The sequence below is a fragment of the Littorina saxatilis genome, linkage group LG12 (assembly GCF_037325665.1).
Source record: "Littorina saxatilis isolate snail1 linkage group LG12, US_GU_Lsax_2.0, whole genome shotgun sequence".
In the NCBI taxonomy this organism is placed as follows: domain Eukaryota; kingdom Metazoa; phylum Mollusca; class Gastropoda; order Littorinimorpha; family Littorinidae; genus Littorina; species Littorina saxatilis.
The window spans coordinates 56,803,913-56,831,465 of NC_090256.1; the positions used below are offsets into that span (position 1 = coordinate 56,803,913).

The 27,553-nt window shown below is 40.8% G+C and overlaps 1 protein-coding gene across 1 annotated transcript in view; it reads left to right on the forward strand.

Annotated features, from left to right (window-relative positions):
• The first annotated feature begins 3,875 nt into the window (after positions 1-3,875).
• The window catches only part of LOC138982337 (B-cell linker protein-like), a 38,799-nt gene continuing 15,121 nt past the window's right edge, over positions 3,876-27,553 (forward strand). The window contains exons 1-4 of the mRNA XM_070355590.1: positions 3,876-3,882; positions 9,236-9,529; positions 10,534-10,727; positions 23,617-23,751. Of these exons, the coding sequence (XP_070211691.1) occupies positions 3,876-3,882; positions 9,236-9,529; positions 10,534-10,727; positions 23,617-23,751 (630 nt within the window). The remainder of the gene's footprint in view (positions 3,883-9,235; positions 9,530-10,533; positions 10,728-23,616; positions 23,752-27,553) is intronic.

Consider the following 27,553-nt stretch of genomic DNA (forward strand, 5'->3'; position numbering starts at 1 on the left):
CTACGCTCATGCAGTTTTCACTCGAAGGGATAACTTCCTCTCCGAGTCTAGACTGCAGGATCGGAGAACTATTGACTCTTTGCGCACATCTCCTTTCACGGAGGAGGCGCTCTTTGGTCCTTTGGCTCTTGATGCTCTTCACAAAGAGACCCAAGAGGCAAAGGATTTGGAGTTTGCCAGATACAATCAACGCTCCGCTAGTCATACCAAACCATCCAGCTCTGCTACCTACATGGCCCCTGCGGCTAAAGGAAGCTTTAAGCAAAACTCTGGTTCCTCTCGAGGTCGTGGAAGGGGTGCTTCTTCTAGCAACAAGAAGCCTTCCTTTGGCAAGTCTCGGGGGTCTGGGCGAAAGCCCAACCCCCAATGATTCCCCCCCGATCTGATTATCTCTGCAGCCTCCATTCCCGTGATGGTGGGCGGTCCGTCTCGGGCGATCGAATTTTGGATGCAGAACGTATCCAACAATTGGATCGTAGGGATAGTCAGATCGGGGTTCCGGCTTCTCTGGAAAGAGGAAAAGGCTCCTCTTACCAGAGTTCTCCCTCACTTTTCTTTTCCGGCCAACAAGGAATCAGTCATGGTCATAGATGCCGAGATTCTGGCCCTTTTACGGAAGCAAGCGGTGGAGGTAGTATTAGATCATTCCTCCCCCGGCTTTTACAACCGGATTTTCGTGGTACCCAAGGCCTCAGGGGGGTGGCGCCCAGTTCTGGACCTTTCCTCCCTGAACGCCTACCTAAGGGACATACGCTTTACCATGGAAACACCAGCTACGGTCAGGGACGCCCTTCGCCCGGGCGATTGGGTCACCTCCATCGACCTCTCAGACGCGTATTTTCATCTTCTCATACATCCTTGCGACAGGAAGTGGTTGAGGTTTCGGTGGAGAAACAAGGCATACCAGTTTCGGGCCCTGCCCTTTGGCCTATCCCTAGCGCCATGGATCTTCACAATGGTTGTCCGACAGATTTGTGCTATTATCCGGCAGAAGGGGGTACGTCTTCGGGCGTACCTCGACGATTGGCTGATTCTGCATCAGGATCGAGGTCTTTGCCTTTCTCACACTCATGTCGTCCTGCGTCTCGCATTGGATATGGGATTTGCAGTCAATCAGACCAAGTCGGATCTCACTCCCGCTCAGGAGTTTTCTTACCTGGGTATGAGATTCGACACAGTAGCCTGGACCGTTCGGCCCTCTCTCAAGAGAGTGGACAAACTCCAAGACTTAATCAGAAATCTGAACAAGCAGCACAGTGCTCCTATGAGGATTCTGGCGTCCGTGTTAGGACAAATGGAATCAATGTCCAAACTTGTACCGCTGGGACGAGTGTTCAAGCGTCCTTTTCAGTCAGCTCTAGCAGCGGCTTGCGATCCGGCCTCTCAAGGCTGGGAGGTGTCTGTTCCCCTTCGGGACTGGTTTCGTCGCACAACCAATCAATGGTTGCAGACGGAATGGATTTTGCAGGGCGTTCCGATTGTCCTTCCGTCCTACAGTGCAGAGCTTTGCACAGATGCCTCCATGGTGGGATGGGGTGCTCATTTGGAACAGCACACGGCCTCAGGCCTCTGGGATGCTGTCCAAATGAAATCCCACATCAACAGACTCGAACTCGAAGCTGTGGCGCAGGGCCTTCTGGCTTTTCTGTCGCATCTGCAAGACAAACATGTGCGTGTCCTGACGGACAACACCACGGTTGCGGCTTATATCAACAACCAGGGCGGAGTTCGCTCTCCCTCCCTGTCGCTGAGAGCGTGTCAGATTCTGACCTGGTGCCAACAACAGCGGATCGTTCTGTCCGCGAAACATCTTCCGGGACGGTTGAACGTTGTGGCAGACGCTCTCAGCCGGTCTTCCCGTGTGATTCACACGGAGTGGACTATCACGCATCACGCACTCCAGCGGCTTTGGGTCCATTTCGACAAGCCACAGATAGATCTGTTCGCGACACGGTTTTCGAAGAGACTTCCTCTCTTCGTTTCCCCGTGTCCGGATCCAGAGGCAATGGCAGTGAACGCCATGGAACTGGATTGGTCGGGCCTGGTTGCGTACGCGTTTCCTCCACCATCCCTGCTCGGGAAAGTGTTACGAAAAGTGGAGATGGAGCGGCCCTCTCTGGTGTTAGTAGCTCCTTTGTGGACAAGCCAACACTGGTATCCGGACCTACTGCGCCTGTCTCGAGGCTCTCCCGTCCCTCTCAATCTAGTAAAGGGAGAGCTTCTACAACCAAGAACAGGCATTCCTCACGGAAATCCGCAGTCTCTGCGTCTTCACGGGTGGATGTTGTGAGAAATTCTCTTCTGCACGCAGGTGCTTCGGACATCACTGTTTCGTTGATTCAAAAAGCTCACAGAGCTTCCACAAGTTCGGTTTATACCTCACACTGGAAGGCTTGGAATACTTGGTGTCAGTTAAACAACGTCAACCCAGTAGCGCCTAGGTCCATGCAAGTCGCTAATCATTTGGCTTGGTTGTCTTCACAAGGTTGTTCTGCCTCCTCCCTTAAGGTTAGAAGATCAGCTATATCTTCAACATTACGACAATTAGGGCATGTTATCAATCTTGGCGGGCCAATAGCTTCAGTGCTGAAAGGCGCCTCGATTGCAGATATTAAAACCAAACAACCAGTACCGGCTTGGGATCTCTTTCTTGTCCTTGAATTTTTGAGATCGTCAGACTTTGAGCCTTTGCATGTGGCAAGCTTACAAAATCTAACCCGCAAGACATTAATGTTACTGCTGTTAGCTACGGCCAGACGCGGTAGCGAGGTACATTCTTTATCTGGCCTGCAGAAAGACATTTCGTTTCAAGCAGACGGTTCCGTCTCACTTAATTTTCGACCAGATTTTCTGGCAAAAAATCAGAGGCCAGATCAGCAATCACCAGTGATCACAGTTATGCCACTGTCTAATATCTTAGCTCCAAACGATCCAGATCTTATGAACTGTCCGGTTCGTGCGCTAACGACTTACTTATCTCGTACAAGCCCCATTCGGGCTAGTAGTCAGAAGCTGTTATTCATCTCCACGAACACAGCTAGACACAAAGACATTGCCAAAGTCACTTTAGCAAAATGGGCTTCCACTCTCATTAGACAAGCCTATGTGTGGTGGCAGCAGAATGATGGTGGACGGTCTTCTCAGTTCATCCTTCCTCTCTCCTCGGCGAGGACTCATGAGACCCGTGCTTGGGCCTCATCTCTCGCTGTCCTCAAATCCAGGCGTCTATCTGAGGTCTTGGGCGCCGCTTACTGGAGATCAGAAGACGTCTTCCTGAATTACTATTTGAGGGACGTCGCTGCCACTCGTCCTGATGGATGCAACGTCCTACCTGCGGTCGTGGTTGCCGGGCAGGCTCTACCCAGAAATTAGGGTGAGTTATCTGTCTGTTTATATTCATGTTTTATGATCCCACCTCCTTAAGTAGCAATCTGCTATTTATGAGATTTGGGGAAGTAATATGTAATTTAATCAAAAATTTTAGTGTAAATTTTCATTTGATTAATATACTTACCCAAATCTCATATCAAATGCCCTCCCACCTACCCCGCTTTCAGACTTGCTCAGGCTTGTCAAGAAGTGAATTGAAGATGGCGGCCGCGTGTCACGTGGCGATAAGGGGAGCCTACCCTGAGGTATCACGTGGTCTAGTGACTGTTTATGTGATTTTTTCTTTAGGGGAGTGGCTTCCCTTGTGTTACCAGGGAAGCGTGTTCAACGTTTAAGCACTTAACGGAAGTAAATTGCTATTTATGAGATTTGGGTAAGTATATTAATCAAATGAAAATTTACACTAAAATTTTTGATTATGATTTGTTGCGACAATGATCTTGCTTGCCTCGAGTGATAGCCAAGAATATGTTTTTTTGCCTGAGATGTCATGTGAACTTCGCTTGAGGTCTCGGAAGATTGGGAAACCTGCGTGGTCAAGTGATCACTGCAGGCCATCGATCGCCAGTGAATTGTGGTTCCAATGTGCACATTTTAGAAAGAATAATATCGAGCAGAGTAATGGCATATTGCACATACACATCGAAGTTAGTAATTCGCTGTGATTGCTGGTTTTAACTGGTCGACCACATGTTTTTGTTTGGGTCGCTGTAACCGAAAGCGAGGCACAAACTCTTTCATAACGCATGGAAATCCTAACAGCAGAACGTCACGCTCATAAGATAATTGCCTATGTCATTTTTTAGAGTTTTGAGAAAAACACAAAAAACTAATTTGGTTTCTGAACAATCTGCCCATCTCATTTTAGTTATATTAGTTCCAAACTGCCTATCTCGAGCGGTTGACAGCAGTATACCCGCGAGATAAAGAGCTGACAGCAACATTTTCAATCAACACAACTGCATAACCAACCCCGTAAAAGCATATCTTTTGCATACCTTCACATTCTCCAAACAAGTCTTAGTATCAAAACGGAAAAGTGCCTAACTCAGAAACGAGAACGGCAGTTTTGCTCACGTAACCGTGACAATGGTTTCCGATGGTCTGAGAGTTTATACTCTCTAACACATGACAGGTACCCTTTCAGTAGCTTCCCCTGTATAGTCACTGCAGAAATACGTAACACGTAAGTATTTTTGAGTCACTTGAGAAAATGTGACTCTATGTAATCGGTCAGTGTTAGTCTGTCCGGACGGCCGGCCGGACCGGCCGGCCGTCCGTCCGTAGACACCACCTTAACGTTGGACTTTTCTCGGAAACTATCAAAGCGATCCGGCTCATATTTTGTTTAGTCGTGACCTCCAATGACCTCTACACTTTAACGATGGTTTCGTTGACCTTTGACCTTTTTCAAGGTCACAGGTCAGCGTCAAAGGAAAAATTAGACATTTTATATCTTTGACAAAGTTCATCGGATGTGATTGAAACTTTGTAGGATTATTCTTTACATCAAAGTATTTACATCTGTAGCCTTTTACGAACGTTATCAGAAAAACAAGGGAGATAACTAGCCTTTTCTGTTCGGCAACACACAACTTAACGTTGGGCTTTTCTCGGAAACTATAAAAGTGACCGGGCTCAAATTTTATGTGAACGTGACTCCCAGTGACCTCTACACTTTGACGTCTGCTTTGGTGACCTTTGACCTTTTTCAAGGTCACAGGTATGTCTTGAAGGAAAAAAATTGAAATATCATATCTCTGAAACTATTCATCGGATTTGATTCAAACTTTATAGGATTATTCTTTACATCAAATTATTTACATCTGTATTGTGTTGTGAATAGCAATTTCTTCCTGTCCATCTGATGCCTCATATAATATTCAGAACTGCGAAAGTGACTCGATCGAGCGTTTGCTCTTCTTGTTCTTATGAGCGTGACGACAAGATAACAATAAAAATGTACTCACCAGAAAACAGCAAGAAGCACAAATGTGACCCTCCACCACGGAATGAGTCGCTTGTCACCAATGTATGATTTTTGTATTTTTACATTTTCAAAAGGATTTGTTTATGCTCTACCCAGTGGTGAAAACCGTTTTACAAAAGGAGCAAACACTTTTTGAGTTAAAGCCTGTGAATGAGGTGACCCTCAAAACGTCGGTTCTAATTAACAATTTTGACCTTACCCTGACCTTTTTCCTTAGCAACCAGCTCATTGGTCAAGTATGTTTGGTCTAACCAATAGAAACTACACAGTTTGAAAGTCGGAACAAAGACCTTACCATTCATGTGTGTATCGACGGGTCCATTTGAAGTTTTACAGGGCGATTGTTGGGTGAAAGTGCCATGGCTTTTTTCGGAGCACTAATCTAACAAAAAAAGCATGGGGAGGGTGCTTCAAATGCCTTTTATTTCAACTTGTAAAACATTTTTAGCTAAACAATTAGGTGTCAGTATATACACAGACCTGTTTACCAGTACGATTTGGGCGTATTTTGTACGCCAAATTATTATCGGTACGCAAATACGCGACACACGCACAAAATACGCATAAGAAAAAGTCTAGAATACGTTTTCCGGTGTTGGTGTGCTGATTACGGGATGGTAAAACTGATACCGGTTTCGGTCGAAGGGAGATAACCATGACAGCGAGTCTTCAGCTGTGGAAACCTTGTTCAGTTGTTGGCACGTGCGATCGTCTGGACAATTTTGGCAAAATGAAGCGGTAAAATGTGCCAGTTTCGGATGACTGTACCAAGTCTAAACAGCAGAAGCAGCAGATTTTCTTGGAGAAATATAAGAAAGAGCCAGGAATTGTGGAGTCTACTATGGGAAAAAGGCATGCACACTGCAAGTATTGTAAATCAGATTTCTCCGTTGCCCATGCTGGGAAATATGACATCGAACGACACTGCAGTTCCAAAACTCACCTGGACAAGGTTGCTGCAAAGAAATCCGCTGAAAGCTGCCAAGGAATTATGAAGTTCATTCCCGCAAAGCAAATCCTGCCAGAAGAAAAGGCTGTAGTCCGTGCTGAAGCAATGTTTTCTGAGATGATTGTAAAACTGAACTTGCCACTGTCAACCGCAGATGTTATTTCACGAACTTCATCTTTTCATTATCAATCTGTTTGGAAGACACTGGTTATCATGTTTGAATTCAGAAAAGACGATAGTATTTTTTCACGAGTAGTTTTTGGTTTTCAGTATTTAGAATTGTATATGAATTATAATAAAACATTTAATGAAGCCGAACAAATATTTAAGTGATAATGCTTGGATTATTGAAAAGATGTACAAAAAAATTAATGTCGGCATTAATGTTGGACTTGTTTGATAGGATGATGTGCCAATTTTATTGTGTGGATGCGAATAATGGTGCCTGAGTATGTTAAAGTCATCGTCAATTTGAAGTTGGGAAAGTCAACATCCAACCATATGGTTTATAGTGAAATTGGACAATTATTATCCATTGGAAATTCAGGCCAAAAACAGAATGTTGAATTTTTTATTTAAGTTGTTGAAATGTTAAATGTCAATGTAAGTTTTGCAGTACAATTTACTGTTTTCTTGTACCGTCTGTATGTACAGGATATTTATAAATCACCATATTTGAAGTGTATTAATTTTACTCGGAATAACCATTGTTTAAGTGGAATTTGCATAAATCAGTGGAATCTGAATTGGCATCCAGCAACTGGATTAAGTTAAAAACGTCACAATGTTAAAAAGACCAATATGTGCAGATGTGGGTTTCTTATTTAAACTCCTGTGCTGATTTGAATTACAATTAATGGCTTTTTTTAGAGTCCATGCAGTATTTTTGAAAAATACTTTAAGCTGTTGTCTCAAAATTTGGGATCATTTTTGTATTTTAGAACACTAAATCACAAGTAATTGCCTATAAATGTATAACAGAATTAAAGAGTGTGTATGAAATGTAATAATGGCGATATTCAAGGTGATGAATTTCATTATGTGTTTATAATTGCAGTTTCTTCAGTGAACTGAGAGATTTTTTTTTAAATTCCATTTAAGTATCATAAGAATCCAATTGTGATTAAGTGCTATCTTTTGTTTTCCAGAACAAAGTTTAATTTTTTTTTGTTAAGTTTAATTCGTTTCTAAAATGCATTATAAACAAAGTTTGAATTGATGTTGATATTTTAAAATGTGTAAGGCGAGTGAAAATTTTAGAACTTAAATGCTCATGCCTGTACTGCTTTTTTGGTACATGTAGTTCCTTTCTTCACTGGCGTGTGCTTTAAGTCCTGATAACTCTGTGGAGAAAAAAGATACCGGTCAATGGAAAAATGCACCTAATTAAATCTTGTTCTAAATCTTACAATGTTTTTAGTTTTGCTCGGAGAAGTTGTACAAAGAATCTCTCTGTCATGTTTTTGGTGTCATTGTCGCAAACAGGGTGACATACAGGTGTTGTGTATGTGACAAACCAGGTATTCTGCACACACAGACAACATACTAAAGAACCTGAAACATGTTTATGTACTTAAATTTTGTGAGGCTTTAATTTTATTTGATATAAATGTATTTAGTTTTGGGTCGTTATTAACATGTATTTTGTTGATCGAAATTGAAATTGACATGCGGTTAAGCTCTGTCCATTAGAGTTGTTGACTGATGCAGCTAGCTCTCCTGAAGATGTTTTGATGAGATATCTAAATCTCTATGGCTGGAATGTATAAATGGTCGTATCATCTGCGAAAAAATCTCACAGATTTGTGATGCGTAAATTGGTAAGTCATAAAAAGCTAAAAGTATCTCCATTTGCACACACCACTTGTTGTCATTTGCTTAAAGATTAGACTTGATGAGTACTGTTGTTTCTTTTAAAGGCAATACAGTGTGAGTTTTCTCAATAGCAGAGTGTGTGAGAGGGAGGAGATAGAGAGAGAAAGAAAGAAAGAAAGAAAGAAAGAAAGAGAAAGCGAGAGAGAGACAGAAAAGGGGAGAGAGAGAGAGAGAGGAAAGAGAGAGAAGGAGAGAGAGATCGAGAAACAGACAAGAGACAACAATACAGAGAGCGAGAGAGAAGATGGAGGGAGGGAGAGGTCACAAGAGACAGAAAAACAGACAGACTAAGAAAGAGAGAGACTGAAACTTAAACTGAACTGTATTGTTTTAAACCCGGCACTATATTCTGATCCCAAAAGTGGCTTGAAACACACATTTTTTGGGATGATTTTGGAAACAGTATCCATTACCATATTAACAGCATCATAAAAACCCACCATCTGGCAGGCAAGCATGACATAGAAGTAATGAACAAGTTCCCATCAACCTAGCTTGCATCTGCTTCATTCTGACCGGTCTTTACATGAGAAAAGCATCGAATGATCCTTTACAAGGTTTTGCAGTTCATTGTTTCAATGCATCTTCACACGTCACAAGCTTTTGACACTAAGCATTGATAAGCGTTTCCAAGATAGATAGCAATTCCCAAGTCTTCCCAAAAGGCGCAGAGAATTTTAAGGGAGGTAACGTACATGGGCAGTGCAGATGCCAAAAAAAGATTCCCGCCTAAATGTCTTGCATTTACAGTGACGACATGCTGTAGTGATAATAACATTTTGTGAATGTTTTAATTATTGTTGTCCTCGGAAACACGAATCCAAAGCCGCGAAGGTTCAAATCCACATATCAAATAAAGACTGAGCCTGATTGGCTTTTACTTTGACAATCCATGCACGTGCAGCTCAAGCCCATTCTCTACTTCGATTTGTCACATATGATCATTGTTTTTTGTTACCCAGCTGGTTTTGAATGAAAACTCCTGAAAATGATTACAAAAAGTCTTATTGTCTTGTCTTGTGTCTTTTTAGCACCACTACCACCTCCGCTTCCGCCACCGAAAGACCAAAAGAAACCAGAACCCAGGCTGCATCCTCAGCCTAAAGGTACTTCAACCTCAGTCACCAAGCTCCCTGGGGGCCCAGGGATGTTCATCAACCCCAACCAGCTGCTGGGTCAGAAGAAGAACCTTCGCAAGGTCAGCACCAAGGACAAGCCTGGTGAGAAGAACAACTCGGCTCATGAACCCAAGGAGTACGGGGATTGCTCACAAACTGTGTTTGAAGTTAAACGAAAACTGGAGGGAAAAGCTGACGGGAGGCCAGGTAGGAGCTCAAGTATCAGTAAACGGGAGGAGTTTCAGAAAAAAGGGATGGGTAACAAAAAAAAATTAAGGCAGGGAAATAATGTCATTTATGTATGTATTGCAAGGAGTTCGGGGAAAGAGAAGGGATTGGTGTAGGACCAGCCATGGAGAACTGCATGTCCATGATTTTCTGAGGAAGGCAACTGTTTTCCTGAGAGAAAAGAAATTTAACATGAGACAAAATATGCCCTTGAAGAGAACAGTCTTTTTGTGTTCTTATAACACTCTCTGTGTGTCCCAGCTGCTGTCAGAGAGGCTCTCTTAATTGCCTTTTAAACTGTAAAATGTTGTGTCCCCACCAGGGTATTTCCCCTGAATCCCACCAGTTTCAGAGATTTTTTTCTCCAGCCTGTCAAATACTCCCATAATAATGTGTACATGTACCTTCTTAGCATCCTGTCAGGAAAAGGTCAACTCTGTTTGGGGCGGGTCTTTGGGGTCAGCCTTCTATAAAAGGCCAGAGGTGGTAATTGTAGCACGTCATTTTATTCAAAAAGCGTGTTTTGGGTTTTCAGCATTTTTAGGTACTTTGAAAACCAAAGAATCATTGTGCAATGTAATTTTGTCATAGTACCTCTCTTCCTTGCAATAAATTGTTCATTTTCAAAGTGATTTATCACCATTTGACATCATTGGGAAAACTTTTGACGCTGTTTTCTCAGAATTGGTTCTTGAGCACCAGTACGTGCCCTAATTGGGAAATACTAATCTTGTAGACTTACTATTCAATCTTCCTTTTTGTGTGTATTTTCACCAGAAATGGTGTCTCTGTGCAATAACAGAGATACGTTCTATGAATCACAGAGGTTCATTTCGTACCATTTAAATACAGATGTTCATAATGACCTTAATAAAGGTCGTTCATAATGAAGGACGACTTTGCTTTTTTATTTTATTGGTCTAATGTTTTACTACTAATTAATACTCCCATCAAATCAGGCATGATTTAATCCACATTTTCAGGCATCAGTCTCAAACCAGTGCCCAAATCTGGTGGTGTTAACACATTTAGCAGCAAAGGCAACAATAGTACTGTCACCAATGGTAGCAGAACTCAGAACGCGCTGAAGCCCAACCATGCAGTCAGATCTCCACCTGTTTCGGGGCAGCAGAGCACTTCTGACGTGACTTTTCTGCCCAAAGCTAACAAAGACAAGGTTTCAACTCCTCCTCATTTCCATGCCATTGCTTAACCTTTCCTTCTTCTAACCTATGTATACTCTCTGCATTTATTCAGATGCTAGTGAACTTTCTGTATGACATTTGGGTTTGGGAATTGAGTTTCTGTTGAGAGCTGATGCAGTCAAACCTGATCTAGAGACAACATGATTATATATAACACCCACCACAGTCAAACCTGATCTAGAGACAACATGATTATATATAACACCCACCCCAGAGGATAACAGATTTTACTGCACCATGAAGCAACTAATAGCCCGACAGGACCATGTGCTTTTAGCGGAAGATCAGGCTCACCTTACCCCTCATAATAAAGTTTTAATTAAGTCCCTTGACATTGCTTGGAGGCTCAATTTATTTTTGTTTTACTTTGGGTTTCTTTGCCTTTCTTGTATATGTATCCTCTTTGGTCTTTATTTATGAAAAGTCATAAGTACACTCTTACAGCTACTTGTGGTCAGTGGCTTATAATCATCCTGAGCGGATTATGACTTTATTCAGTTATTCTGCTGAAAAACAGAAATGCTGCAGAAAAAGCAACATTTCTGAATAATGTCATCATTCGCAGAAGCATCATTGCAGTTTTTCCGCAGCATAATGTTTACATGTTTTTCTGCGGCATTATTGCGATTAACTTTTTATTTGGAATAATATGTGACCGTTTTTCTGCAGAAAACCAACGATCTTGTAAAGTAGCGTTTGTACCCGTTTCCCCACCCCAACCCCTCCTCCGGGATATGATAGCTTGCTCCACAGTGCACCAATCAGAAGGTGTGTGGTCATTCACTCCAATTCAACTGGCGGAAGCGAGAACAATTTTTGAAGCAAATCGAACACGAAGCCTAGTCCGTCTAGGCAAATGTGATAATATTGCAGACAGGTATAGTGTGTTACCAGCGTAATTTTGCAACCTTGAACTTCGGGCAACGAAGTCATTCGGCGCTCAGTGTTTTCTGGGTAATTTTGGATGAGTCCATCTCTCAACAGAGGAGGAACTCACGTGCCCCAATATTATAATGAGCAAGTACAGCATTCTTTATTTCAATTTTACTGCAGTAAAATGTTTTGCTGCGGAAAAAAAACAATGCTTCGGCGGATGATATTTCAGAAATGCTGCAGAAAAAACTTTTTTTCTTCAGCATTTCTGTTTTTCAGCAGAATAACTGAATAAAGTCATAATCCGCTAAGGATACTTAATTCCTACTGTTTGAGCTGCAAGGCTCGAAGTCTGACACCAGGCGCCAAAATTGGTAACAATTAGGACGCAGCTGCATTGTGTAATGAAAATAGCCGCTAGGGAGAGTAAAGCTAATGTTGAATAGAATGAACTTAAAAGTAGTGAGCATGCAGCAAGTAGCGAGCATGCAGAAACTGTTTTATTATTTGACTCGACCCCATCATGTTTGTGTCTCTTCTAATCTTCTTATAGTTTGCAGAATAGCAATTTGCTTATGAAAGAAAAGGTATATAGCTAGAATTGAAAGGTCAGAAACCGGTAGGAGAATGAATTACCTTTCTGGAAATATACTTGGTTTTAACATAACTGGCCGCATCACAAAGATCTACAGCTATGTGTAGAATAGTCATTAAAGACAGGTTTGACTGTGTCATCTTGGTGACTAATGCTCCTAGGGACAGGAGTTTTTTTGTTTACCTTATTCTCAGTGTTGTTGCCAGCCTAAGAAGACAATAGGTCATTTGGACCTCCCTAAAAAAAAACAATAGGTCCAAATGTCCTGGCTTTAAAAAAACAATAGGTCCAAATGGTACCGCCATACGTCCCTTTGATACATGCAATGCAAAATAACTTACAGTCCGGAGTTAAATCTATCTTTTTACGCAAAAATGACAATAAAGCCATTAAACAATGATAACACTTTATTATCTGATATGTCGCTTCCTAGTTTTAACTGTTCATAAACTTTGCGAGGAGAAAGAGCCTGACATTCCTGGCCTACCCTTTCCAATACAGTGCCCGGTGTGCGAATGTAGGGATCCTGCCTGATCTTCGCATTACCATGCCGTAGTATTATATTGATGAACTTTCCGCTGTTTGCGCCGTTTTCGGTAAATAGGTACACCGGCTGGATCGGGTATTTCCGTAAACGCAGCCTCGAGTGTCAATGACAAACACGGACTCGGCACCGAGTGCATTTTCACTCGTAGCGAACATGAGCATTTCGATCGGGGTTTGTTTTCTGACTTTGCAACTCCCATTCCATTCATTGCAGACCTTGTCCGCCTTGTACGAATATGTATCGGTCAGTTGACCACCAAAACGTAAAAACTATCGGTCCATCGACCGGACAAGGCTCAGGTCCAATGCGTCAAATCAGAAAGGAATGCGTCAGAGACCGAAGACCGAGTCCTGGCAACAACACTGTATTCTGTTTACTCACCCTGGCAATGTATGGCTCTGTACATTGTATCAATAAATATAACAGCACTGTCTGTGAATAGAATACCATAAGGGAGAGCTGTATTATTTGTCCGATGTATTGTGGCATGCTTTTAGATAAGATCAGCACCTGCTTTCGCATCTTAACTTTTATGTGACTGCATGTCTACTGAGATATTGCTTGTATAGCAGATAGTTAATCTATAGCATCTATTTGTAGTCTCGGTGATGACTGGTTTACAGTGTGGATCTTTTAGTTTCAGGCCGACATATTGACTAAATTTTCTTATATACTTCGCTTCACATGACTTGTTTCTACTGTCTTTTGTTCTCAATTGTTTAAAATCAAGCCCTCAATATTTTTGTTATTTCTTTCTTTTGAATCCTGCTGGCTGTACTGCATCGATCTCTTGCAGAGTGCATGTTACAAATGTATTTTGGGGTATATGAATGTAATTGACCTGCAGGCATGTAATTTGCTTGTATTCTAGAACCATGGAATCATTCAGTCAGCCTTGAAGCCGCGATCAGTAAGGATGAAACATTTGACTTGAAATTTCTGTATATCCATATTATTAGACAGTTACGCCTTTGTGAGAAACTGAATTTATATAGTAGCTCAGCCGTGCTAAATTTTCTTTCCGATTTTTGCCAAACCATTTAACTTGTCAATATCTGTCATAAGAGTGTTCTTCTAGGCATTCAACAGTAAACACCCTCATCGATTAAAGCTAAGCAAGTAGGTTTTGTCATCCCAGCCTTAAATAAACATTTAGACAGCTTCAGGCAAAGGATTATATTTGACTTGAAGTGAGATTTCTCAGGGAATCAGAAGAACAAAACCTATATTTCACATTATCCTTTAGGTGAAGTTAAATTCTGCACACACTTTGAAAAGAATTAAGAAAGGAAGCAAGGTAGATGTGCTCTGAGGAATATATTAAGATTTGCAATTCCAGTCTATGCACATTACTTGCAGAGGTAGGATGTTTATTATTTTGCTGAGCGAGATGGAGGGCGGGCTTCATTTTGAGCAGTACTTAAGTTTTTACATTTAGTCAAGTTATGACTAAATGTTTTAACAATTAGAGACGGGGAATCGAGACGATCGAGAGTCATGGTGTGTGTGTGTATAGATTGGTTCCGAGAAAACTACTGGACCGATCTTCCTGAAACTTAACATGAGAGTTCCTGAGTATAATATCCCCTGACGTTTTTTTCCTTTTTTTTGATGTGTCCTTCATGACGTCATATCCGGCTTTTTGTGAAAGTTGAGGCGGCGCACTGTCACGCTCTCATTTATGTTCAGCGAAAATTCAGCTTTCTTTGTCCACTTCGGCAGGATGATTGAGGGCTATTTTTAGCACTACCCAACATCCTTTGCAATACCCAACCCCAGAATACATCCGGGTTAACACAGAATAAAGTCGTCTGCTATTGTAGCAGACGCAAGGTAAAAAGTAACTGTACACATTGTGTCATGTGTCGCATAAATTCCCTTTTCCAACCAATTTTGTTGAAATTTTGGTCAAGCAATCTTTGACGAAGCCCGGACTTTGGTATTGTATTTCAGCTTGACGGCTTAAAAATTGATTAATGAGTTTGCTCATTAAAGTTGTCATTAAAATCAAATTTTTGCAAACAGATTCAAAATTGATTGCATCGTATTCTTCATCAAATTCTGAATCAGAAAATATATACATATGTCATGTTTACTCTTAAAATGTGATCACAATTGACGAAAATAGGTTAATTAATACTACTATTAAAAATTAGGAAATTGATCCAAAAATGATTTCATCTGATCCTTTATCATTTCCTGATTTCAAAAACATATATAAAGGATATAGAGAAAGACGGGCGCTGTGGCGGGGTGGTAAGACGTCGGCCTCTTAATCGGAAGGTCGAGGGTTCGAATCCCGGTCGCTGCCGCCTGGTGGTTTAAGTGTGGAGATTTTTCCGATCTCCCGGGTCAACTTATGTGCAGACCTGCTAGTGGCTTATCCCCCTTCGTGTGTACACGCAAGCACAAGATCAAAACCAAGTGCGCACGGAAAAGATCCTGTAATCCATGTCAGAGTTCGGTGGGTTATAGAAACACGAAAATATCCAGCATGCTTCCTCCGAAAGCGGCGTATGGCTGCCTTAATGGCGGGGTAAAAACGGTCATACACGTAAAAATCCACTCGTGCTGAAAACATGAGTGAACGTGGGAGTCTAAGCCCATGAACGAAGAAGAAGAAGAAGGATATAGAGAATACTACATGGCTTGCTGTGTCGTACCAGCTAGTGCACACACACAATCACAAGCGCGTGCGCTCATACAAATATATATATACACTCGCGCACACACACACACACAAATAAACACGCACTAAATAAAGCACACATATACACACACACACACTCTCTCACACACACACACACACACACACACACACACACACACTCACATACGCACAGGCAAACACACCCACACACTTCATTGCATGGAAATATGAAGGTTGGGGGGGGGGGGAGAGAGAGAGAGTGACAGAGAGAGACAAAGAGGGGGAGGGAGAAACAGAGAGAGAGAGGGGGAGACAGAGAGACAGACGAACATAAAGAATGTGTGTGTGTGTGTGTGTGTGTGTGAGAGAGAGAGAGAGGAGGGAGGGAAAAGAGAGCGAAAGAGAGAGAGGAGGGAGGAGAAAGAGAGAGAGGAGGGAGGAAAATGAGAGCGAAAGAGAGAGAGAGAAAGAGATAGAAAGAGAGCAAAAAAGATACGAGAGAGAGACTTTCAGACGGACACAAAGAGAGACAGACAGATATAGAGAGAGAGGTAAAAAGAAAGAGAAAGACATAGGAAAAGGGATATGGGGGGTGGTGGGGAGAGAAAGAATGAGAGAGACAGAGACGTAGACAGAGAGACAGGCACAGAGGGACAGAGAGAGCTTAATTGTTTTTTTCTTTGTTTTGCTTTTAGAGTTTATTGTCCCCAGCTTTAAAAGCCCTTTAGACAAGGGGATATAATTTACAGAAGAAATAAACATAACCATCTCTGCAAACACACACTCCTCTCTCTCTCTCTCTCTCTCTCTCTCTCTCTCTCTCTCTCTCTCTCTCTCTCTCTCTCTGCCACACACACAAACGTACGCTCGACAGAGAGAGAGACTGCGATAGAGAGAAAGGGAGAGAGAGATCTCCATTAAGCCCTGTTCACCTTGGGGAAACACAAATTAGACTAGCATCTCTCTCTGTTGGTTCTCAATCGATCCCTCTGTCTCACCGATACACATGCACAATACAATAGGGGAAGATTTTTCACGTGTGTATACTCATGTATGACAATTTGTCGTATATGTCTGTCGCTGTGTGAGTGTGTGTGTGTGTGTGACCTTCCACAAAGTTTTGGAGCCTTTCCAGACAACCTAGAATTGAACACGAAACCAACTAACTCCCTTCCAGAACGTTCTGGAGCGTTGGCGAAACACCTAGAATGAACGTACGTGACAAACGCAAACCTAAAAGCGTTTACGGTCATACTGACAATTCAAAAGAAAAGAAAGGAAGAGAAGAAAACAGTCGCGTGAAGCTATATCAAAACTATCACTTGGTCAATCTATCAGCCTTAAACTAAATAATCAACACGGGAAATTCAAAATCAATCATCAACAAGACTAGTAAGGCTTGGCTACCCGAAACCAGAAGATCGAGATGGGTTGCGCTGGTTTCCTCGAAGCATGCAAATGGTAGGACCACTTTTTTGTGTCAATTTGGAGCAAATGCATTTTCTGAGTAAACATGACATATCTATATATTTTTAGATTCAGGAAATGATTACAATTACTATGCATTAATTAAAGGCCCACTCCGCTTCCCGTAAACCATCAGTTTCTGGCCACAGACACTGTCAGGCTTTTACACACAGTACAAACACCCTTTAGTTTAAACACTTATCGCTAGAGAACATCCTAGGTGCCCTCTATAAAGAGCGAGCATTTTTCAAAAATATTATTTTTGCGTCCGTGCCGGCCAGTCGGATTTACTTTAAAACAAATCAGAAGCCTCGTTTTGGCGCTAGAACTATCATTTAAAATCTAAATAATAAATTGACAGCATGTGAAAGAAAAGAATTTTTTTTTTCATCAAGACAAGATCAGTACAATTCAAAGTTTTGAAAGTTTGAAAAAAGGGTGCCTGGAAGCAGGTCATGCAAGGTCGTGTTTGCCCAAGCAGACGAATTGCATAATTATTGGCGTTAATTGGGAAGAGGATGTAATTGTATGTTTATGTACAGATTGGATTGTTTTAAAGCATAGGAAGAAAGAAGGTTGCTTTCCACCAAAAAAAAAATGAACACAATTAAAGGCAAACACTGAAAAAGGGTTGAGGCAGCCGCTGCTTGCAATTTAAGGTCTAAAAAATACAATAAAACAAGTCGCGTAAGGCGAAAATACAACATTTAGTCAAGCTGTCGAACTCACAGAATGAAACTGAATGCAATGCAATTTTTCAGCAAGACCGTATACTCGTAGCATCGTCAGTCCACCGCTCGTGGCAATTAAGGCAGTGAAATTGACAAGAAGAGCGGGGTAGTAGTTGCGCTGAGAAGGATAGCACGCTTTTCTGTACCTCTCTTCGTTTTAACTTTCTGAGCGTGTTTTTAATCCAAACATATCATATCTATATGTTTTAGGAATCAGGAACCGACAAGGAATAAGATGAAAGTGTTTTGAAATTGACTTACTTGACTTATTCCTGATTTCGAAAATTTAATTTTGATCATAATTTTTATATTTTTAATTTTCAGAGCTTGTTTTTAATCCAAATATAACATATTTATATGTTTTTGAAATCAGAAAATGATGAAAAATAAGATGAACGTAAATTTGGATCGTTTTATAAAAAAAATTTTTTTTTACAATTTTCAGATTTTTAATGACCAAAGTCATTAATTAATTTTTAAGCCACCAAGCTGAAATGCAATACCGAAGTTCGGCCTTCGTCGAAGATTGCTTGGCCAAAATTTCAATCAATTTGATTGAAAAATGAGGGTGTGACAGTGCCGCCTCAACTTTTACAAAAAGCCGGATATGACGTCATCAAAAGTATTTATTGAAAAAAACGAAAAAAACGTCCAGGGACATCATTCCCAGGAACTCTCATGTAAAATTTCATAAAGATCGGTCCAGTAGTTTGGTCTGAATCGCTCTACACACACACACGCACAGACAGACACACACACACACATACACCACGACCCTCGTCTCGATTCCCCCTCTATGTTAAAACATTTAGTCAAAACTTGACTAAATGTAATGAATCGATGAAAAAATATGAAATTTCCAGGGAGATTAGAAATTAGCATGACAGTCGGAATACCTTTAACCACTACACTATGGTACTCATGTGAAGGTGAAAAGATTTATTGCGAGTTATTCAGTCGTGATAGTCCGAAAGCTCGCCCGCTTCACCGACTGACTCGAGTGAGTAATTGACCGAATTGTCGGTTCTTGAGCCACTCTGTTTCAAGCATTTCATCCTAATGAAACAAGAATGTCACAGTTCATGTCTATGGTACAATGTAAGCGATCATCTGTAGCCAAGTTACGACAGCTCTTGCTTGATTGACGCATTTAACGTCTTAATTGATATTGTGTCTCAGCTCATTGGGGAATGATCAGCTTCTTTTAAAAACGGAATGTCCTGCTATCGTTGTCTGCATTGGAGGTTTCCGATGGATGGGTAAGGACCCTTAAAATGCTATATCGTCGTGGGTGTTGATGACGACCCCGAAAACCGAAGAAATGCCCTGCCATTTTGCACAGAGAAACTTTGGAAGTAGCGTCGTGTGTACTCTTGGGCCTCGCTGTAGTAAATTTACCTTCAGTTACTTCCTCGTTTGCTTCCAAAGTAAGCCCCTTTTCCGACCCAGTGTGTGATAAAACTTAATGAGATTTTTGATTTCTTGGTTTAGTTTGTTTTGTTGTTGTATATTTTATTGTCCTAGAGATTTGTCTGCAGGTGCAGCGAAAGAGTCGCACTACCCAGTCATTGTTTTTCTGCATGCATTTATCTGTTATTTTCCAAGCCTTGAGACTTTTGCGATGAGCGGGGAATCTTTATCGTGCACATGCATGCATGTGGGAACACGGGAGTATTTGGACACCTGGAAGAGTTTGTACTTTGTTGGCTCTTGGAAACAAATTTCTCGCTGAGATTGGGGCCAAACCCACAGCAATGCAGGTGACAAACTGGTAATCAAACCAGTGTGCTACCTACTGAGCTACATCCCTGCCCCTTTTGCAAGAATTCCTTGCTTTGTTCTTTGGCCCATTCGTTTTTGAATAATGTTCAATATTTAAAGTAAATTCAATAAGACTTGCAAGATCCCTCCCCATCACCTATGGGTCTCTCTTTTCCTTTATAGAGATCCATTTAACGAAAGTGTTTGATGCTAGATGCTGTTAAAACTAAAAATTTAAAGCTTAATTAGAATAACCTAAGTGCTGCAGACTTGACCTTTTCTTGTTTATTTGTTGCTTTTACCTTTTTATGTAAGTGTGCAGCAATTTTATTATGCTGATTTCACAGACTTTCCGGTGAATGCATGCTGCTTGCACTGCTTGATTACTCACCACTTGATTATTGCACATACTACACTGCTGACTAACTTCGTCTCCACCTTGCTCTGACACATCTGAACAGAAACTGTTCAATATGTTACTTGCATACGTTCATATATCATGTGTAACTTGAGAACTTGCCAGCTTAGATGAAAATTTTGAGTAATGCCCGAGCAGAGCAGCTGAGTTGCTTATTTTGTGAGTTATTGTGCGAAATGTTTGCGAAGTGCATCATGTAAGCAACAGTTAGTTTGATGGCTGTGTTTTGTTTTCTTTTGTAACAAATATAGTAATTTGATCAGATAATTTTATAGTAATATAAACTTGGAAGGGTAAGATATTTTGGAAGCTGTTTGGTTGTTACAGGTTTTTACGTCACAAGCAAAACTGATATGTATTCATGAGATGATTTGCTGCTTGTAGATATGTAGCATATTCTTGACTGCTGTCACTGTCATTCATATAAAACATCTCGGATTTAAATTCTTGAGACATAATTGGATCTTTGTGAACAGAAAGAGTTGCCTAGTTACAGTTGCGGTACCACCAAACACCCAGCACAGCTATTACATTCTTACAAATATAAGTGGAGCGATCTCTTGGTACTGCTTTCTAACAGGAGTATCTCTGGCTGAGGTAACAGATCTGTTCTAAGATAGACTAGTAGACGCCAGACTTGCACACTGATTTTTCATGCTTCTGTGGCTTCAGTGGCTCTGTATCTCTATTGAGCTGGTGGCCTTCGTGACGTGTCTGTGCCAAGATGGAGGGGCCAATTAGACCAAGCTGAGCTATACTGCCCTCAAAAGTTGTACGATAATAAATTATTGTTCATCATGGAAGCAGCTGCTCTGTCAACATATTTCCTAATGCTGCTCTTACACTGTGCCGAATATCCTTGCGATTATGAAAATGTTGTATTCGGCACAAGAAAAGACGAATGGACAGAAAAAATATTGAAAATTTGAAGCCTTACGAATCCTTGCGAATGTCTTACAAATGGTTGCTAGTGCGTGCGAATTTCTTCTGATCATTGCTAATGCATACGAATTCATATACATATTTCTTGCGAATTTAGAATGAACATTGCGAGTAGCCTTGCGAGTGCTTGCAAACACTTTATGAATAAAGCGATTACGCAATTTGAATTGTTCGTAAGGAATTCGCAACCATTCGCAAGATGTTTGCAAGGACAAGACCTAACGAATGGTTTGCGAATGCCTTGCGAGCGCTACGAATACATTGCGATTATTACGAATGGCTTGGGAATACTAATACGAGCATGTTGCAAAGAAGTGAAGAATATGCCTTCCTTGCGAATATTAGGAGCATGTTGCTCCGTCGCGATATAACCTTGAACTGTTGAAAACGACGTTAAACACCAAATAAAGAAAGAAAGAAAGAAAGAAAGAAAGCATGTTGCTAATATTCGCAACAATGGACGAATGGTGGCAAATGAATAAGAACATTTACAAATGTCTTGCAACCATGTCCCGATAATTACAAATTATTGGCAAATTCTACTCGCAAGGGCAATTCGGCACAGTGTAAGAGCAACATAAGGGAATGGAAGGAATCAATGTTAATATAAATCCAGACAATAACATTAGTGGACCCTTGCCAATAGCTGGTGTCATTCCTGTTGGTGTTATTTATCAAGTCAAGAAACCATGTTATTAAGTAGTTTTAAAGAATGAACAAATCAGACTTCAAGTTAGTCAATGTCTATTACCGTTGACAAGGCCAAACAATTTAAGGGTCATTAAGTTGTTGTTTTTCTTTCTTTTTTTTTCTGTTGTTTGAAGATTTAAAAAACTTAATTTACACATATCACGTGGCTTTTCCTGGATGTCGGAGAAGAGCACCTTTCTCTGTGAAGTTTGAAAAATCAAGTTTTGCCATTTTTGATTAAAGTTTTGAAGGGTCAACAAAAGTTCTTGGGTAAGGGTTGGTCGTGGAATTTGAAACATCAAATTTTTTCTTGGCCTAATCACTGACCATCTTAACAAAATCAAGGTAAGGCACGATTTTGTGTCTGCTGGCTTTGAAAGGCAGTCTTACAAGGTAAATCTATGGTTGGAACAGAATTAATGGGCTGAACGCGGATTTTTCCACTAAAGTATGTACAGTAAATCCCATCAAATAAACTGTTTGATGTACTATTCATTAATTATTTCTGATCACTTTGTTCATGATTCAGAAAATAAGCAATTCAACTTCACGTATAGCTGCTTGGCATTTCATCTCTTTTACAAATTTCTACTCAGTTTAAGAGCAAAACAAATTACCTATTATACGCAACAATTTCGCATTGACGCATAGATGTACATGTGATACCGGAAATTGCGATGTATACATTGATTATAGCTCCAGGTTTACTGATGATATAAGAATAGCAAATTGGAGCGCCTCCATGTAGATCTTGCAACATCAATGCACAGAGCATCCTGAACTCAGGTCAAAATGAGTTCGGCTCATTCTCTCCCTGACAGGATGCCTTGAGTTTCCTTCGATTTTTTTTACATATTTAGAGCTTTTTGTAATGTATTATTGATATAAGCAGATTCGCGATCGTCGATAATGATTTTTCATGGTGTCGTGTAATTTTTAAATTACAAAGGAATTGATTTGTAAGACAGTTTCAAGGGAGCTATTTTTTCGCGGCTGTATTTACTGTGCAAACAACTCTAAATATGGCAAAAGTGTCACGTGATAATCAACCGTTTGGTTTTGGCGTTCGCTGAAGCAGACGATTTTTTCTGTAGTGATGCAACCATATATTACGGTCTCCTTCCGGCGGCAGTCCCAAAATTTCGACTTGTTTTGACCTTAGAACGATGTCTTTATCATAACTGTGAAGAACAGAATGGAGATCACTGTCGAAGTCGGCCAATCTGCAATCATTTTCGTCTCGCGAACACTGATCTCAAATTTAGATCAGTGCTCGCGAAAAACATATGGGAGATAACTCTGTATTCCTAGTTTTGATAGATTCGCACCCCCCGCGGGTTAGGGGGAAGAATTTACCCGATGCTCCCCAGCATGTCGTAAGAGGCGACTAACGGATTCTGTTTCTCCTTTTACCCTTGTTAAGTGTTTCTTGTATAGAATATAGTCAATGTTTGTAAAGATTTTAGTCAAGCAGTATGTAAGAAATGTTAAGTCCTTTGTACTGGAAACTTGCATTCTCCCAGTAAGGTAATATATTGTACTACGTTGCAAGCCCCTGGAGCAAATTTTTGATTAGTGCTTTTGTGAACAAGAAACAATTAACAAGTGGCTCTATCCCATCTCCCCCCCCTTTCCCCGTCGCGATATAACCTTCGTGGTTGAAAACGACGTTAAACACCAAATAAAGAAAGAAAGAAATGATAGATTCGCGTAGGACTGTCGCATCCGGTCAGGGAGAGAATGAGCCGAACTCATTTTGACCTGAGTTTAGGATGTGCACAGAGAGCGAAATTCTGGACCTGTTTTTTGTTTAAACCAGAATAAGGCTTATTATTTCTAATGATAATATATCATAATATACTCAGGAATTAAAAGATTTAAAAAAAAGAAGATATGAGCGCATTAGATATGTACTTTTAAAAAAAGAACATGTGGTTTTCATGGATGGTTCATCGATCAGCATTGTATTCACAAAAGAACTTCCACATTATAATACTTGTTTTTCTCTTTAGCTATGTTACTAAATAATGATATAACATGTACAAAATAATAATGATGATAATAATAGAAGTAATGAAAGCAAACAGAGGATTTTAAGCAACAAAGGTTTGCAAGCCATGATCTACGAATTCATTTAAAGGATGCTTTTGTACTGACTTAAACACAAAACTGATGTTGTCACTTCAGCATACAAATGTACCACTGCCACCGGTACCTGCACCTCATCAGCAACAGAAACCTGCAGTTTCCAAGTTTGAATTCAAGCCAGAAGTGGTGATGCCTCCTGATCCAGAGGAAATTTATGATGATGCCACTTCAGGGGTAAGTTGCAAAAGACATTTTAAGGGCAGAGATGGCACGGAAATTAAAATTTGGTTCTTTGGCAAGCTTTTCAATTTTTATTTTAAGGTTCTTAAAGTCTGTGTGAGACAAAACTTTAATCTGTTGGTCTTCTAGGAATGGACTTATTGTGGACATGTATCACTGTTGATCTCATGAGTGAATCTGGGTAATAGAGAAATTAATACTTGGCCACCTGTGTGATACCATGATGTTTACACCAATTTTGTTTTGCGAAGGCGAGCTTTTTCAACAACGAGCGATGATCATGTTGGCCAATTAGCCCTGCTTTGTTTTTACATGCACATTTGCTGGCGATATCGGAGAAGGAAACCAATGTCTCTTATTAACGTCATGGAGTTTGGGCATAACTCGTTTTAGACAGCTTTAATTTTCAGGAGAGGACCAAAACTGATTATTTTTATCACGAAATATTGTTTATATTTCATTGTTGTCCGATTAAAACTTTGAAACTGGATTTTTTGCGAAATCTATACTTTATATCAAATTAATATTCGATTTTTTTTCTTTATTTCACATTTAGTCAAGTTTTGATTAAATGATTTTGGTCAAGCAATCTTTGACAAAGTCCCGACTGTGGGATTGCATTTTATGAGTTTGGAACTTCACTTCCTCCGGTAGTTCATTTATATGGCACAGGAAAAGTAATTAACCTAACACTGTACCTTGAGGGATATGGAGTCGACGGTCACCTAGCTCTTCTGATGCCTCTCCCTCCAGTACCACTCTCATTTTCGTTGCGTGAGGAAGTTTTGAAGCCATTTATGGGTTGGGCCCCTCACACCGTAGTGGACAAGATAGACGACCACGTGGACGAGCCACTTACTCTCAAGATGATACACACACCTTCTACCCAAAACAACTCCGCTACAGCGAAGAAGTGTGATGCAGTGGACAGGAAAACACCATCCACAGGACATCCAAAAGCTCCAAGACACCAGTCGCCAAGCTCCCGGGCAGGAACGGCTGAGTGCACAGGGAAAGCACCAAAAAAACAGTATCATATAATGCTTATATAAAATAGCCGGCTACTACCATCCACAACCACACAACAATCATAATATCAATATACGGAAAAGTCATGTCCATATTGTTGCACATTTTTACAACAGACAAATTCACAATTAAGCTTCCCGCAGTGGGGCACTGCGGTTATGAAATTAAAGGCCCCTCCTGTTTTTGGAACCGCAGGAGCTTTCTAGTTTGCTGTTAGGTAGATTTTTGGTTCCTCTTTCCTGTCATGCTCTCTTTTTCTTCATGAATTCTTTTCTTTTTTCTGCCTTCTTGCTCATTCACCTGTATTTTTTCCAAAAATCTCTTCTCTTGCCGCTTGTCTCGCGATTCATGTATAGTTTAATCTGTTAGTGTTCTGATGTAAGTCCAGCAGTAGATAGGTTAAGCCTATTTTAACATACTGGAAACTGGTAATCTTCCAGTAGGTATTAATTTAGTTTTACTAAAGCCTGCTGGGACACAAGTAATGGGTTAGTGCATTTGTAAACAGGAATCGCTTGACAAGTGGCCCCCTTCATCCCCCCCTTCCTCGTCCTGATATGGCTCTGCGTAGTCGGCTGGACGTTAAGCAACAAATAAACAAACAAACAAACAATTAAGCTTGTAACAAAAATGGTGAGCTGTACATTGACAAAAAAACTGACAAGAACCAGGCATGGGAATTGAAAATTGTAAAAAAGGCTGAAAATTGATAACTGAAGACGCAAAGCGTCAAGTCGACGGCACAAAGCGCCTAGCCTTACTAGGGGGGTCCGGGGGCATGCTCCCCTGTAAAATATTTTCTCCAAAGAACCCAGATGGTGCAATCTGGTGTCATCTGAGCTCCAAGTTTGCCATTAAATTCTGTTTTTACAATCAGAGTTTTTAGTACAAAAATGTACCAATTTTTGCTTTTTTGAAGAAAAAAAATATATACATATATTATATGGTTTAAATTTGTTAAAAAATTGATCTGTTGAGACAAACAGGAAAATGTAACTTGTAACACAATCTGTGCAATCTGGTTTACTTTCAAACATAAAAGTTCAAGTAACTGAGGCGGGCGGTAGCAGTGCGTGAACAAAGTACGGAAAGTTTTCGCGGGCTTTTGCGCAAAGGCCAAAGTAACCGGTGCTTTTTGACTCACATGCGAAGCAAAAGTGAGTCTATGTACTCACCCGAGTCGTCCGTCCGTCCGTCCCCCCCGGACGTCCGTCCGGAAAACTTTAACGTTGGATATTTCTTGGACACTATTCAGTCTATCAGTACCAAATTTGGCAAGATGGTGTGTGATGACAAGGCCCCAAAAAACATACATAGCATCTTGACCTTGCTTCAAGGTCAAGGTCGCAGGGGCCATAAATGTTGTCTAAAAAACAGCTATTTTTCCCATTTTCTCTGAAGTTTTTGAGATTCAATACCTCACCTATATATGATATATAGGGCAAAGTAAGCCCCATCTTTTGATACCAGTTTGGTTTACCTTGCTTCAAGGTCAAGGTCACAGGAGCTCTTCAAAGTTGGATTGTATACATATTTGAAGTGACCTTGACCCTGAACTATGGAAGATAACTGTTTCAAACTTAAAAATTATGTGGGGCACATGTTATGCTTTCATCATGAGACACATTTGGTCACATATGATCAAGGTCAAGGTCACTTTGACCCTTATGAAATGTGACCAAAATAAGGTAGTGAACCACTAAAAGTGACCATATCTCATGGTAGAAAGAGCCAATAAGCACCATTGTACTTCCTATGTCTTGAATTAACAGCTTTGTGTTGCATGACCTTGGATGACCTTGACCTTGGGTCAACGTCACATGTATTTTGGTAGGAAAAATGTGTAAAGCACTTCTTAGTGTATGATGTCATTGCTAGGTTTAGTTATTTGACCTTGACCCTGAAGGTCAAGGTCATGTAAAGGTCAAGGTCAAGCATGTGAGTCGTATGGGCGTATGGGCTTTGCCCTTCTTGTTTTGTGTGCCTCCCCCCTTTATTTTTTCGGCGGACACTTTTGCATTTTCGGCGGAACAAAAAAAAAATTTCCGCGGACAATTCCCATGCCTGAAGAACAAGTCAGCACGAACAAGGTAAACAGCATCGACCTACACTTTAACGTTTCAGGCTAAACTTGTAAAAAAACAAACAAAAAACACTTGGTTAAACAACAAACAAACATGTTTTTTTCTCAAATTATGTCGCTACTTTGCGTTAATAGAACACGGAGCAAAAACAGAACGAAACATAGCATACGGCAAATAAAGAACCACCATCAAACAAAATTACAAAGACTTATCCTAGTCTTCTTAACACAAAAACGAAACTCACCCAACGGCTTATGACCCCTGTAACAGCACGTCCTTCTATGTCCAAATACTGGTGTGATCTGCCACGAACAGGTAAAACGAATCAACCTCTACAGCTCCCCCTACGATTTACAAAATCGTGAATAACCTTGGGCGAAAGAAACCCAGGAAAAACAATCTGCCTGTCCCCCACGCTCACAACACCAACGTTCTTCTAACAACAACAAAAAGGGAACCTATCCCTTCACCTGTCGGGTAAGGTCCGTGCGCCTCGCTTTTGCACGCAAAAATACAGTAACAGTGGTTTGTGATTTAAAGCTGAAGAGTATGTACAATATTTACAGCCCTTTCTGTCATGGACTGTTGACAGTCTTGTCTGCCTCACTCACACATGCACTGGCGCACGTTATATGTCAAAGCAGCACCCCCCTGATATGGCCCTTCGTAGTCGGCTGGGCGTT